At 39.0% G+C, this 15,430-nt stretch overlaps 1 protein-coding gene across 1 annotated transcript; it reads right to left on the reverse strand.

Moving 5' to 3' along the window:
• Positions 1–457: 457 nt before the first annotated feature.
• Positions 458–15,163, reverse strand: cplx2a (complexin 2a). Its single transcript, XM_077571779.1, has 4 exons — positions 14,915–15,163; positions 13,816–13,905; positions 3,066–3,244; positions 458–1,840 (listed from the first exon to the last, which is right to left on the reverse strand). The coding sequence occupies exons 2-4, from the start codon at positions 13,844–13,846 to the stop codon at positions 1,649–1,651; spliced, it is 402 nt and encodes a 133-aa protein (XP_077427905.1). The 5' UTR covers positions 13,847–13,905; positions 14,915–15,163; the 3' UTR covers positions 458–1,648.
• Positions 15,164–15,430: the final 267 nt, after the last annotated feature.

Raw genomic sequence — 15,430 nt, forward strand, 5'->3', positions numbered from 1 at the left:
GTTTCTAATGTGATATAACAATTCTCTAGGAAAAAAATGTCGATATTAATAACTTACAAATATTTTAATACTAATAAACTTTTTTAAATCACTTTTAACAAGTTTTATTTTATTTTTAAAACAACGCACGAGGAAAAAGTAATATCAAACGCGATAGTATTAAAAAAATATATTTGTATTTTTTTAATATTATTACTGTTGTTGTTGTTGAGAATTTTATTTGTGTAAAAACTCCATGACCCGGAAGCTGAAGCAGCCAAATGGAAGATGGCCATCACTGGCTTTGTTTGTTTCTTCAAAAAGTGCCTGAAAGCAAATTTTTTACATAACATTTAGCTTCAGGTTTTATGTTACTACACCCACCACACAACCACCCCTCCCTCCCCCCATCATTTCCTTCAGTTTTACTTAAGAAATGAGATTTTTTTTTTTTTTAAATAATAAAATAAAACATGGCTGATGTGAACAAGATATTTAGTTTTTTATTGATTTTCAGGCAGAAACATACATAATAATCCTTTATTGCTCATGACGGTCCATACCGCCTCAGCGGCTCGCTCTTTTATACAATAATGAATCAAACATAATTGAAACACTTCTATCTTAATTAGCATGTGGTCACTTCAGTGCCAGTAAGTGTATGGATGTCATGTTTATCCACAAATTAAGACAATAAACAAAAACAGAACTGTCGAATACACTTTCAATACAATTCTCTCCCTGTTAGATAACAGTACTAACTGTACTACAATTGGCGATTTATGGCTGAAAGCTTGTCTGTTGTAAGAAACCACCATACAGTCACATTTTCTAACGACAAAGAAAGCAAACCTGTCATTTAAATGTCCTAAATGCTTTATTTCCCTTTAGTATTATTATTCACGGTTACATTGACATGAAGAAAAACACAAACTCAGGAGTTATTGCCTTAATATTTTTTGCATAACAAAGAAGAGGATAAAAAGGGAGTGGCTTGTACATAGTCACACACTTGTCAAGACAAATGGCATGCGAGACACACTGAACATTTCCTACACTACACAAAAGTGAGCACACTTGGACGTCCAACAGAGACAACACTTTTCACAGAGGATGTGTAACACTGTGCAAAACGGCTTGACGTAAACTCGACACAAACACAAACAGTAGCTTTAAGAGCACGCACAAATACTTTTTAAATATCCTTTTTTTAAAATATGGCTTATCAAGTCATCACATTTTCTAGTTGAGAGACAGACACAGTATAATAAATGGATATATTTGATTGTTTGGCCTTGCTTGAGGCTTGTTATATAGATTGCTTATGTACAATTAAAGTGAACAGCGAGGTGAAGGAGAACACCGTGTCGTTGCTTCAAGCTCTTCAATGGAGTTTAAAAGTAGTCGGAGAAAAAGGAAAGACTGTTTCAAATCGTGTCTATGGCCCCTTTGCTAATGTTAGCATCAAGTTAACACACTCTTGGCCAGTGGCACAGTCTACCTTAGCATGACAGCTGCAATTCACTTTTCAAATCTTTTAATAGTCGCCACACTGCTTTGAATAAACCAAATTTGAATCATTTACAATGCTAATCTGATCGTGAGTTTTGGGATTGAAGTCAACATGGCAACGACTTCAGTTAGCACTAGCACTGGCTAACTCCTAGCCTTACTTCTTTAACATATCCTGCAGTGGACCCGGCAGGTATTTCATCACTGTGTCCATGATGCTCTCCTCTTCCTCTTCATCCCCGCAGCCGGTGGGCACCGCCTTCTTCGGTCGAGTCAAGCTGCCCGCCGCAGTCTCCTCTGCTGCGGCTGCCGCCTCAGCTTCGGCCTCCTCGCGCTTTTTTAAGCCGTACTGGTGTACAACAACATGGAGATGTGAGTATTGATTAGAGGTCGGATAACAGTGAAGCCACGTTTATTGCGAGGGAACTGTTCCAGACCCATAGAAATGGAAAAATATTCTACGTATTGTAGTGTATTGTGTGCTTTAAGAGGCTTTTACAACCCCGGTCTGGGTGTGAACTGGTGCCATCAGCGTGAATGTGCTCATTGTGTTTGTGTTTTACCAATTCCGGCACTCGAGTGCACCTATACAGCATGTTTTTTGGGGATGTTTTTCCTTTCCAACAAACCGGATTCATATCAGCTCATCAACAAAGTCTGCAGAAGTCTGATAATCATCCTGAACGTTTGAATCAGGCGTCTTGGAGGACGGAAACATCCAAAACATGCCGAATAGATGCCCTCGAAGACCGGAGTTTAATGACCCAGTATGGTTTTGCTAACTAAAAAAAGAAATTCAGTTTTAATGATGGCGTGTTGGGGGTGTAGAATTCTACCGTGAAAGAATAAAGTGGGATGTTAGGTATGTACGTTTTTGGACCCTATACAATGGAAACACTCATAAAATGGGCACAATAATGGAGTAACTTGGTGGCTTATGGTGTCTTGTGCAGTCATTGTCTGGTCCAAGTCACTTATTATGCAACAAGCATGTGTGTGTGCGCACTCAACAATTAAGTAAAGTGAATAACAGTAACAATAGCAGCGGAACGCAAACCGAAATTCTTGACGCAATCAATTATACAAACATACTTTTACTCTCAGAGCAGCACTTAAAACAGAAATTAATTAAACGTTCTCTATTAACTGCCACGATATACAAAATCCTATTTGATGTGTAATAATTATGCCGTTAATTTTGTTAATTGACTACTTTTGTCCCTTTATTTCTTTGTAACTATTTGCTGTTGCACTTCTGTATTATTATACAGTTTTAGGAAGATGACACCGAAGCAAACAAAGCAATTAAAAATAGCTCTTCAATCGTTTTTTTCCATGGCAGGGTCCGTTTTAAAAATAACTTATTTAAAAAATAAAAAAAAAAGCAGCTGGCAAGTGACACATGGAGCCTTTAGAAGCTCGCATTAGAAGTGAGTACACTATCCAAAATCATGAAAACCTTTAAAAGAGGATAAATGGCATCAATTCTCTTGCTGTTCATTTCCATTATAGTTGATTGCACCTTATAGTAAAGTGAGAGGCAAGACAAGCACACAAATTGCCTCGACGGGTACCTTATCCCTGATGCCTTGTCTCATATTTTCCCTCTCAGCCTCCATCTTGGCGTACTTGGCCTTCCTCTCCTCCTCCTGCTGCCTCAGCGCCTCCTGCCTTTCCTCCTCTTTCTTTGCTGCATCCGGGTCCTCCTCCTTCTCCTCACCACCCAGCATCTTGCCCACATCAGGAGGACCTCCTGGACGAGACAAATACCGCAATTGAGAGTAGTCAGGAGAGCTGAGGTAAAAAAAATAAAATCAAATAAAAAGCTCAGATGAAAAAGTACGGAAGCGTGTTGCATTCACAAAAAAACTACTCCTGTTTTTCTGACTAATTTTTTGGGGCAGCTTTGTTTTTTTGAGTATTTTTTTTTCTGTTTTTCTGAATATTTTTTTCTGTTTTACTGAATATTTTTTTTCTGTCAAAAATATATTCCGAAAAACAGGCTAAAAATTTTTTTTCAGAAAAACGAGGAAAAATTACTTATAATTATTATTTAGGAAAATTATTTATAAAAAACATATTCCCCCAAAACAGAATTTTTTTTTTTTTTTTTAAACCTCTGAACTCCAAGTGACTTTGGTCATGTTTACCTACTGGCTCTCAATAAAGGAATGAATGTGTATACTGTATTGTGGTTTATTCTCTAATCTCTGAGGGAAAACCTTTTTTTATATATATTCAGAAAAACTGAAAAATAATTATTTCATAAAACAGGGGGAAATTAGAAAAAAAAATACAAAAAAAAAACTGGGAAAAAAATATTCAATAAAACAGAAAAAAATACTCAAAAAAAAACCAAAGCTCCCCCCAAAAAAATTGTCAGAAAAACAGGACTTTTTTTTCAAGTGAATGCAATACGCTTCCGTAAAAAAGTTCCATAAAGAAAAGCAAAAAGTGGAATCAACCACAACTTAGACCTGCTCTCAGTGGTCCAGAGCAACCATAACTGCAATGTGAGCCGTGATGAAAACAAGTTTGACGTTTGCTGGTTTAGGAGAAGACTGGGGTTGTTAAAATGAGAGGGTGAAAGACAAAATGAGGTCGATAAACAGTCTGCGTATATTTAGTCGAAAAGTGAAATCCTAATGAGGAGGTGGGAATGTGTCAAAAACATTTTCCGAGCTGTTCTCGTTAGTGGGATTATCCAGCAGGTTGCACTTTCCCCCAAAAAAAAAAAAAATCGAGAGCGTGACTAGAGGGAAGTGACAAATGAAAGAGGATAGTGAGTAAAGTAAAAGAAATAAGGATGAAGAAAGAGGGCAACGAAGCGCAGGATTGTTGAGTGGGCCGTCGGGGGGCTTCACGTCGGGAAGTCTTGGGGGGCCGACGGGGGGCAACTGAGGAGAGGACGAAAGCAAGCATGCGAGAAAGACAGAACGAGTAATCCTTGAGACGAGTGCCGCCGCTGGTATTGTTGGTATTTTCACTCATCAGCATAATAAAAAGGAAGTGCGACACATTGCAGAGATGCAAGACAAAAGACAAGATGAGGTGGAAGGGACCAGAGAGACATGAGAATGGAATGGAAATGTGTTTTTTCTCTGTAGGAGACTCAAGACAGATAAGAAATATGAAGTTTAAATGTGTGAGGCTGTTTACTGGATGTGATATTTTTACATTCGAGGGGGATTTAACCACGTTACATGCAGTCAATATTCGGGTTAAGATCAAATTTCCGTTTTCGGAAACATTCGCAATAAAACATTTACATTTGTGAGTAGGTATTCCTGTATACAAATTCCCAACTAACCCGCGATGCACGGATGTCATTATGCAAATTAGTCATCATTTCCGCTTTTAACTTTATGTGGTCAATCAAAGACATTATATTCATGTCACTCATAACACTAGTTAAATTAGTGTGTTGGAAGTGTTTCCTGGAGACGTGCGAATAGTGACCGTGTTTTATTTGGGCTAGCATGCTAGCTAGTACAATTGATTAGCCTAATGTATAAGGTTGGTTTGTGTTGAATAATTTAACAACTGAGTTAAGGCTAGCATGCTAGCTATTACAATTGATCAGCCTAATGTATAAGGTTTGTTTGTGTTGAATAATTTAACAACTATTGAGTACATTTTTTTTATGTGACATGGAGTCTTGATTGTGTACATTTTAGAAGCATGGTGTTGATACTTTATCATTTTCTCCATTTTGCTGTCAGCTTGTGGCTTCTATAAACATTTACAAGCCGCTTTTTTGGAGCGGGGGGACATATTGTAACCTTACTAGTCAGATTGATAATTGTGATTCACTCGCGGGTGTTCTTCACATTATCAAACTGGAGCACGAACATCTTTACCAGATAAAAATACACGAAACTCACTCAGCAACAGTGAGTAATTTTGCGAGAACATAATTAATTGCAGCATCCATTCGTTTAATAGGTTTGTTTGTTTGTAGTGGCCTCCAAATGTCCAGGGCACGAAAATGTAGGGCACTCAAAGTTACCCACAATGCACTCTGAAAAGTAGTGAACATCGATGTTCACTCAACCAGGTTGATATAGACCACAATGCATTGCGTGAAGGGCTATGTAGTGAATGAGGGGTTAGGGGACAAGGATGGACATTCGGACACAGCCAGTGTATTTTATGCCGTGGACCAGAATTGTATGCGTGGTAGCGCCAAGAAGCATGTTTTTTTTTTTTGCCTATTAATAAAATAAGTTACCTGTGGACTTTCGGCCCAGTTTTTTTTTTTTTGCTCTCTATTTTATTTTATGTTTTGCTATTCAGCAGCGCCATGGCTGATCCGCCACCGCGTGTTACAGTATGAGCAGGATCTATGGTTGTGCTAATAATTTCTCAAACACTCAGCAGATCAGATTTATTTTTTATTTATTTATTTATCTAAAAGCGACTCAAATAATATATTGTGGTAAAAGGTCATGGCATCACTTGAAATATGTGAGTGGAACCTCGAAAGTAAACTTACCTGAGTTTGTATCCAAACAAAACAAAATTTGGGGGTAAAACACGGCTGTGATAGGTGCACAAAACTTCAGAGTTTAGCAGTAAGATTTATGTGTATTTACATTTTACATCAGCAATGGTCAACTTTAATATATATATATATATATATATATATATATATATATATATATATATATATATATATATATATATGGGCCAAAAACTTGTATCTCCAAAATCGTAACTTTTAAGGAGACCCCAAAAATGGCATATTTGTTCAGCCATTCCCATTACATCATCAAAGAGAGCAAGCCATTCATAACACATTAGATTGAGCAATAATTGTACAGATTTTTGAAAAAAAATATGAAATTCGCCAAAATGTGACTTATGAGGTTTCAGCCTGACGCCAACAAATTAAGAAAGTGAGTACAGACGCTCCCCTACTTACGAACATTCGAGTTACGAACAACGGTACATACGAACATTTCTGATACAGTATGCCGAAAAATGTTCGGAAAGAAATGCTGTAAGTTAGATTTTGTATTGCGCGTAGTGCTTCTTTCCGCCGCTAATACCGACGCTTGGCGCTGTGAGAGCTCATTGGAGGCTGAGCAACGTGGCGAGGAGGAGGAGGAAGAAACGCCGGTCCCCATGAAGGAGGAAGTAACTTTTGAAGCCGATTCCAGCGACGACGAAGAATCTCTCATGATATAAAATCCTCCTCTTCCTCCTCCTCCATCATCTCCCTAAGCATCGAGTACATCTTCCAAAAGTAAGTTAAACTTCATTTTATTTATCTTATTACGTACATGTACATACTGTGTGTGTGTCTCGCTCTCTCTCTCTAACATACGTAGTACAGTACAGTACTGTACGTATTCTCTCCATTTTATTAAAAGTTTTTTTCAGTACAAACCAATGCAGGTTACTTGTACAAGCCTTAAACATACTTATATAAACCTTCAATATACTTATATAGGCTTTAATTCACCTTACGAACGATCGTCCGGAACGTAACTCATTCGTAAGGTGGGGAGCGCCTGTATAAATTAAAACAAGTGAGGTGCAGCAATAACATGCCGCTTTATTATTAAAGTTACAAATTAATATTTTAGTGCTTTAAAAAAACAAAACAAAAAAAACAGTAGTTAATTAGTTTTTACCCATTTTTGTTACTTTCCTTTTTTCCTTTTTCAGCTAATAAAGGTTTTATGATGGTGACAGTTTGACCCTGAGACTATTATTTCCTATGGGGACAATTGCAAAGTTCCAAAGTACAAACAAATTGTCCTCAGTGGTTCCTCTGTACTACGCTTTCAATGAAATTACGCTGATGCTCACAGCCCATAAGAGGGCGCGTTTGCATGTTATCTGGGGACAGCTATGTTTTGCTATATTGATCAGCTTTATCGGTTCAAGTCATTTCTTCTCTCAGCAGCCACCTACTGTATAATCCGGGATCGTAATTTCAAGTCAAATCCTAGCATACCAAATTAGCGACGCAACATTCTAGTTGAATACACGACGTCAGTTCTCCTCATTGCCTTGTTTTGATTTTTAATGTCTTTGAGCAGGCTATAGTCACAAGAATCTTGCCTTCAAGTTTGTAATTACTCTTGTCAGAAAATAGATTCTTCAAATTAATGAAGTGCGCTATAAAAAAGAGAGCTCGTAAGTCCACTGTTGCACACTCAGCAGCCCTGAAGAAGTTCGCACGTCAATACTGTCTGCACCCAACCATGATGCACTATCCTTATATATAACTATATCTAAGTTGTAGGCTACAGTATGTAACGTATGCACGGGGAGGGCGTCAAGGAAAATAAAGCTGCGATACATTTACTGTAAGTGACAGCATATGGATATAAATAATGACTTTGCTCCATTTTAGGCATGTATTAATTAGTGATGTGAGGCTGAACAACTTGTCTCATGTTTTAATGCATGTGCACATTTTACTGCGTGTGTACGTCATCGTGTGCGTATGGATGAACAATCTTCTGTATGGTTTGCATTCAAGGCAACACTTACACGCAACAACATGATGGAATAGCGGCTCGTGTTTCGTTCCTAATTAAACTATTTGCACCCGTACAACCGTAACGATAACGCGGGTCCTGCAGCACCGAATCAACTTAATTATGCATGCCTCCGCGAAATGACACCAAACATTTACGATAACGAACCCCATGTTTGAACATTGCGACGAATAAACGTTGATGCTCCTTTTCGTCTCCATATCAGCGCAGCTGTAAATGAAGCCGTGACTCACAGTCAGCTTAGCCTCATTGTCAAATGATTCTCTCACGATGACTTCCTCATTTGATCCTGAAAGCTTATTAGCACATTCAAATTGTCTTGGCTGTAAAAGATGATAAATAAAAAAAGAAGGGGTAGACGAAGCAGATCCTGGGAGACAAAAGCCTGAGTTATATTGAGCCACGAGCTAAGCTCTTGTGTGCCATTTGCAAGAGATACAGCAAACATCCTGTCAAAGCGGGTTCTATTAAAGCGCTCATGCGTCATGCGGGTCTTGCTTAGAGAGTTCTTTGATTGAAGCATTTAAGAGTTGGCAAGTAAAAGTGAATGTACAAAAAAGTTTTGTAGAATTCACATTATGAGCCAATGGCAACAGCAAATAATAATATGCATGTTGCTGAACAATCTCCCATTATGCAAAGCCGATGGATCAAAAACGGCAGAAAAATTTCAGAGGATTTGATTGATGGAATTCACTACAGTGAAATGACGTTAGCGTCGACTCACAGATTTGCTTAAATTGATCGAATCCCTCTCCTCCAAAGGTGTTAGTGGAATTCAATGAGACAGGAAGAAAAACGAACCTCTGCCCCCCATCTCTCCCCCCCCCCATCCCCCTGCCTGCACATGAACTTTGAACAGTGTCAGATTAAAGCAATTCATCCCCGCTCCTTTATTACTTGGGGTTCTTGTGCAAATCTGTCTCTTAAATCCGCTCCAAGCGTGGCCAGAAAGAAAAGATCGAGATTTGGGTGAACTTAGCGTAGCTCATTTTACAGCAAAACGAATTGTTTCAGAGAAATTGATTCTCTACTGGGTTGCATTGATCTTTTGAATTTGATATCATTTAAATGTTCCCAGTTTGGTTTTATGGATTGGATCGGACTGGTTTCTAATAAAAATTATTTTGGCATGGATCGTACTCGATCAGATCGGAAACATCACTATTTAAGTTTTCCTGCGCATGGGAATTAATTTTTCCGTCAATACCGTCCTGACGGTTACCATGTTGATCGTTTTTTACCCTTTCCAGCTAAGAACAAGTAAAGAATTCTTCATTGTAGGTCTTCTGAGATCTTTTTATTTTTTTAATTCAAATTAGGTAATATTTTAGGAATTCTGCAATTTACTTACTTAACATGAGATTGAAGCATTTAGAGGTGGGTTAGTGTATTTAACTGAAGCACTGCATACACACACATAGCAAGATGCTCAAGGTCCATTTGGTAAATTTAATAACATGCAAGGAGACGATAGGATGGTGCGCATGTGTCTTGTTGTAGGTCAATCAAGGAATGAAAACTTGATTTTCCAATCATATCTGAGTGCCACCAGAAGCACTCTAAGGTGAGACAAAAACATCTCAAGGTGTGTCCTGTTCTCATCTGAACTCCAATGACACTGTTTTGTCTCCCTTCAAATACAGCCAACGTGTTAGAAATATTAAATACAGCTTATATATATATATATATATAAGATGTAGAAAATGTAGAAGATAAATTGAGATCATCCTTCTTTACGCTTAACTTTTCTGCTGATATACTTGAGCCTACTTTGTGGAGACTCATTCCCTCAAACCAATGTCTGCCTCGTTTAACAGCCCCTTAGTCTGTCACACTAACTCAAGATGAGTTGAGAAGTTCTGAGTCAGCAGTCAAGTATTCGGAAGTGGTGCAAATCCAAGCGTAAGGCAATGGTTCCAGCATATAAGTGAAACCTCATTTGTGTGATTGTCATTTTTGACATACAGTAATCCGGAAATAAACTCAGTATACCTCAAGCACAATTTTAATTGTATTCATGCAAATGTGGAAATATTAATGATGCCGATTCAACTGCACAGACAGGCTCCTATAGCGGTTCTCAGTAAATCCTATTCTCATTCACTGAGTTTAATGACATCAGAAGATGGACTATCCTTTGTACCTTCATTATTAGTCATAACGACTGTACACACAGGCTCGGATCAGGACAAATGAGAAAATGTTCCTTTTGTTTTTCATCTGTGATCCTCAGATAAAGCTAATAAATAGGGATGAAACGATGTCCAAACAGCATGATACGATAAATATCACGGTATGAACCATAAAAATTGGAATTTTTACGATATTGTGAGGATATAAAAAAAAAGCTCACAATAAAGATTAAAAACTCATAATATTGCAAAAAATATATATATTTTTTTTAAAGCTGACAATACTGTGTGTAAAAACTCATAATATTGCAAATAAGTATGTAAATTAAATATATATATTTTTAAAAAAGGCTCATGTTGGGAAAAAACGCACAATATTGTGTTTTTGTACATAACAAAAGCAGTGATGGACCATGTCATTGTCTTGTGCGCCTATTGGCGCAAAGTCTCATGGTCTATGTAATCTACAATGTTGTATTCGACTGAAGCGGGTGAAAAGTATTTTATTTAATTTTTTTTGACTGAGATGTTGAAATTTTTTTGCTCGAATGTCTGAGTTATGTGAGTCATAAGCGGTTAAGTGGATGGATGGATAATCACCGCAGTGGCCAAAACATTCCTAATTCAATTTAAATTGCACTAGCAAACTAACCACCAGAGGGTGCTAGAACTGCATAAATGAAATACAGCCTTTTTAACCTTTCCCCATTTAACAGATGTGCTGCTTTTAATATCAGGACATGACAACGACGATATTGTGGCAATTTTCATATCACGATATTACCGTTATTATTACATCCCTACTAATGAAGCTGTTTTACAATACTAAGTACATATTGTGTGGATTTACAACAGTCTGGTCAAGGGAAAACGATAATGATGCTTTTGTTAAGCTGACAAAAGTATAAGCTGAGCAGGAGCCTTATTCCCGTATATTGCGTCTGAATTACTTTCTGTCACACCCACCAAAGAAGAAGAAAACATTTTGCGCCCACGATAAATTGTATTATTTATCCATAACACCTTTGTACGACATTGTATTTTTATTAACATAAAAAAAACAAATATTGGGAAAAAAACTTTTTTTTCGTCTGTAATAGATAAAACCTGCATCAATTTTCCTGCAATTTTAAAAGAGCACCACTGCCACCTAATGTTGTGGATGTGCAGTTGCACTTATCTACATCAGGTGTTTTGTTGTCACTTTTTAGAATCAACAGCCTGAGGCACAATCATGTAAGAAACCTTCTTATTTTGTTATTAAAGTTAAAACAGATTTTACGTAATATTTGTCACATTATGTCAACCTAATTTTACAGTTGAGAGTGTTAAATATACCTTCAAATTTCTGGGGTGGGTGACAGTTTGAAGCTGGAACCGACTGTTGTAATTCCAATGAATTCCTCTAGGAGGAATGGTTTGGTAAACTTGACCCAATTGGATCAGGGTCCCAATTAGATTGCATTCATCCTCATATTGGCAAACTTGTCCTTCATCAACACTTGCGAGGCTGCTTTGACCACAAACACAAAACAGCAATTGATGTATTGATTGACAGCTTTTGAGAGCGGGGATGAAGGCTTGGCTGACTGATTTTCTGGCTGATTGTTTTTTATTCAGCAGCGACCTTTTGAGATCTGGTGGGAAGTCAGCAAATTTGCAGATGTTGTGTGGATGGAGGTCACTGCGTCCAAACACTCCCTGCAACGATTATTGGGATAATAATCCGCCTGACGGCCTTGCGCGTGAATGAATAAACATTTGACACTCCGCAATTTGTATTCGATGAGATCAGCAGACTGCGGCCCGCCGCTGAGCAACATCAGATGCATTGCAGTTGATTTGGGGATTCATATAGCGCAGCTGCTTTATGGAATGCAGCAGGATGAGGCAGCACCGGCATCCTCGGAATCCCAATGAGCGGTGGGAGCGCTCCTTTCTTATCTCGCCATCCTCAGCGTAACCCAAAAACACCTTCCGTAACCTGCACAACAACAGCTCCGCATCGCTCACGTCTCAACACTTACGTGCGCAGCATCTGAATTGCAACAGCCGGTGTCACTTTGCCGCTCTCCTCGAAAAGCTGGAGTGAGGAGGATGAATTACATGACCGGATTGAGGACTAATGAGGGGGCAAATTATTAATATATTAAGTGAAGATAATACACTATATACAGGGAAAAGTGTATGACACCTGGCCTGCAGTTACAGGAATGAAAAAGGGGAAGAAAAGCAGTACGGGGTTAAAGTTGCTGGGAAGATTTTGCATTGAGTTAGGGGGAACTTTTTCCATTCATTCAGAACAGAATTTGAGAGGTAAGAGGTCACCGATCCTCAGTTCTAGTTCATCCAAAAGGCGTTTATTGGGGTTGAGGTCAGACCTCTGAGGTTCTTTGTCACCAAAACCATCCAAAAATGGTTTTATACAGCGGCGTCAAACTCATTTTTGTCGTGGCCCACATGGTATCAGAAGTCAGTAAATTGTATGTTTTTCCATTTATTTTAAAAGGGGGGTTGGTAACCAAAAACAATTGGAAGATCTCATTGTCGCTATAAGTGAAGACAATTTGCAAGAAACATGAAGCCAAAGTGCATGATTTGTCTTCACGTGCCACATAATATGACGTCACAGGCCAGATCTGGCCCACGGGCTTTGAGTTTGACACCTGTGGTTTTATGTGTTGTGTTTGTCTAAGCCTTTATGGGGCCCTAAGCAGGATTGGATTTGGATCTTACACTTAAATATAAGATATAGGATTTCTATGTTTGTGCCACTTCATTTTTTTAGAAAAAAATTCTCACAATTTGAACCACTTTTGTTGGGCTGCCAATATGGATCTTGTTTCGTGTACTGCTAGAAAAAAAAATGGCCTTAAAGATGGATGCATAGAATTGTCCAATATACTTAGCGACATAAGGAATTAAAATCTTTACACGGCATTCGTCTGAATTTCATGTTCATGCAATATGAATTTAGCAGCAAATTCCACCTGTTTGTATCCAATTCAGGGAGCGGCCATTTTGCCACTTGCTGTCCACTGAAAATGACATCACACATGCTCAGGGCTCAGGTAATGACCAATCAGGGCTGTAAATGTCACCTGACCAAACTCAGAAAACAGGTGAGCCCTGAGCAACTGTAATGTAATTTTCAGTCGACAGCAAGTGGCAAAATGGCCGCATCCTGAGATGGATACATTTTAGGAATTCATATTCAAACACAATATTAATCCGAATTACGTGTTTAGACTAGCATAGAACATATTATTGTCAAGAAAATGTTTGGGTTGACTTCTTATCAGTACAGTGCAATAGCATGCAGGGGCAAAACATGTCATATAGTTATCATTTATTTATTTTCTTAAAATATTTTATGGATGGTCTAAAAGCTTCATAAGGATGTTTTATCAAATATAGATGCATCCCAAGGAATTGACATTTAGTGACTAAAAATACATCTTAAAACAGTGAAACAGTTTTCTGTATGTGTTGCTAATGAGTAGCCATTTTCTTGCTTAGTACAGTAGTTAGGTACAGGACGGATGAAAGCATCCGTCCTGTCCCTATGGAGCGGCACGAGCAGGTCCTGCGCGCCCGCTTGTGCTGAACATCCCGTTTACGTCCTCGACACTGCAGTGCTGTTAAATCAAGCCGTCGCCTGGCAGCCAACTCACCTCCCATTGCAGCTTTCATTACAAAATTCATGATGAAGCAGTTCTGTGTTCTCTTCCGTCAGCGGGTCACGTTATCGAGGGCGGACGGACCTGCAGCCGGGGGGGACAAAACACTTTTAGCCCAAGCCTGTTAGGACATTCATTCCGCTGGGTGTCACACACGAGAGTTTGATGGGGACGAGGAGGAGGACGGTCCATAAAGGAGAGAGTGGATGACCTCCAGTTAGGACATTGTGAAAATAAGCACCGATGCTTCTAGAAAAGTGTTTTTTTTTATTGCAAGAGTTTATTATTCTTGATCATTTTCATTGTGTTTTATGAGTCACTTTAAGGGCAAACAAAGGTCGCAAATCAAAGTAGAGAAGTCTTTACCCCCCTCCAGTGTACCGTGTTCTGACTTTTCTCTAGATATCAGCGCCCTTGATTTTCTACCGCAATCCATCTTGTGTGGATTTATGCTGACACAACTACCAGTACATGTGATGTATCTTTGTGGGAGGGGGGAAACACTGGTGGAGGAAACAGTAGAGCTAAAAGAGGGTCAAGGTGAGCAAGAGAAGCCATGTTTTGTGTATAAAAAAAAAGAGATCATCTTTAAAGATGTTGTTATCGCTTTCTAGAGCACAAAAGTGAAATACCAAGCATGCATTGTAATCCTTCTTGCATGTTGATGGTTTAATCACCTTTGTTTTGAAGTTCCAGTGACATTGCAACTCTCAATGTGGTATCATTTGACATTTCTAAACATTTCTCTCCGGATAATAGCTACTTCAAGAAGGCACTTTGGTCGCATTTGACAGCTTTGCTTGTGCTATGCTGCATTGCAAAACTTGCAGCACTCCTCATTACGAAGTGCGGTTGTCTTAATCTGCGGCAGCCTCTTCGAATCATTTCCTCCTTTGCCTCCTCTTCAGCATCGTCTGCTGCGGCGTCAATTTCTCCTCACGTGAACCCTTATTAACTCCGCATTCAGACGAACGATCGGTAAACGAGTCATTCACTTCGCGTTTCAGCAAGCGATCGGCATATTTTGAAAAAGAGCACCAAAATGTCCCCATCCTGTCCCGCGCGGTGCACCAACAGTGGTTTCATCCGTTACCTTGATTTGGATCCTCGTCCGAGTCTTTCTCAGCCCAAATCAGGAGGGGAGAAAAAGGACGCTGCGGGTTTACAACCGGTCTGTTTCTTCTTGTCGAGCGGTGACACGGTGACAGAATATACAAGTTGCTTAGTCTTATGGAACAAAATAAAAGCATTAATCGAGCCTCTCAGTTTGCAGACATGCCGGTTGTGTCGGAGTCAGGCTGCAGCGGGGGAGGAGGGAGGAGGGAGGAGGAGGAGGAGGAGGAGGAGGAGGAAGAAGAGAGAGTGCTCCTGCAGGACCAGATGAGAGCATGCAGAGGGAGAGGAGGGGGAAGGGGGACAGAGCATGACCGTAATAGCTCCATTTAAAGAGCCGGGTTCATTGTCATTGTGTCAAAAGAGACGAACTGTTAGTTATACAATTTCATGCATAGACTGTATAAACATTCATGGAAAGAAAAGACACTTAATTATTATTATTGGTTTTTTTTTACGAGCATCAAACAAAACTTCATAAAGACTACAATTGTCT

The sequence above is a fragment of the Vanacampus margaritifer genome, chromosome 7, assembly GCF_051991255.1.
Source record: "Vanacampus margaritifer isolate UIUO_Vmar chromosome 7, RoL_Vmar_1.0, whole genome shotgun sequence".
Taxonomy (NCBI): domain Eukaryota; kingdom Metazoa; phylum Chordata; class Actinopteri; order Syngnathiformes; family Syngnathidae; genus Vanacampus; species Vanacampus margaritifer.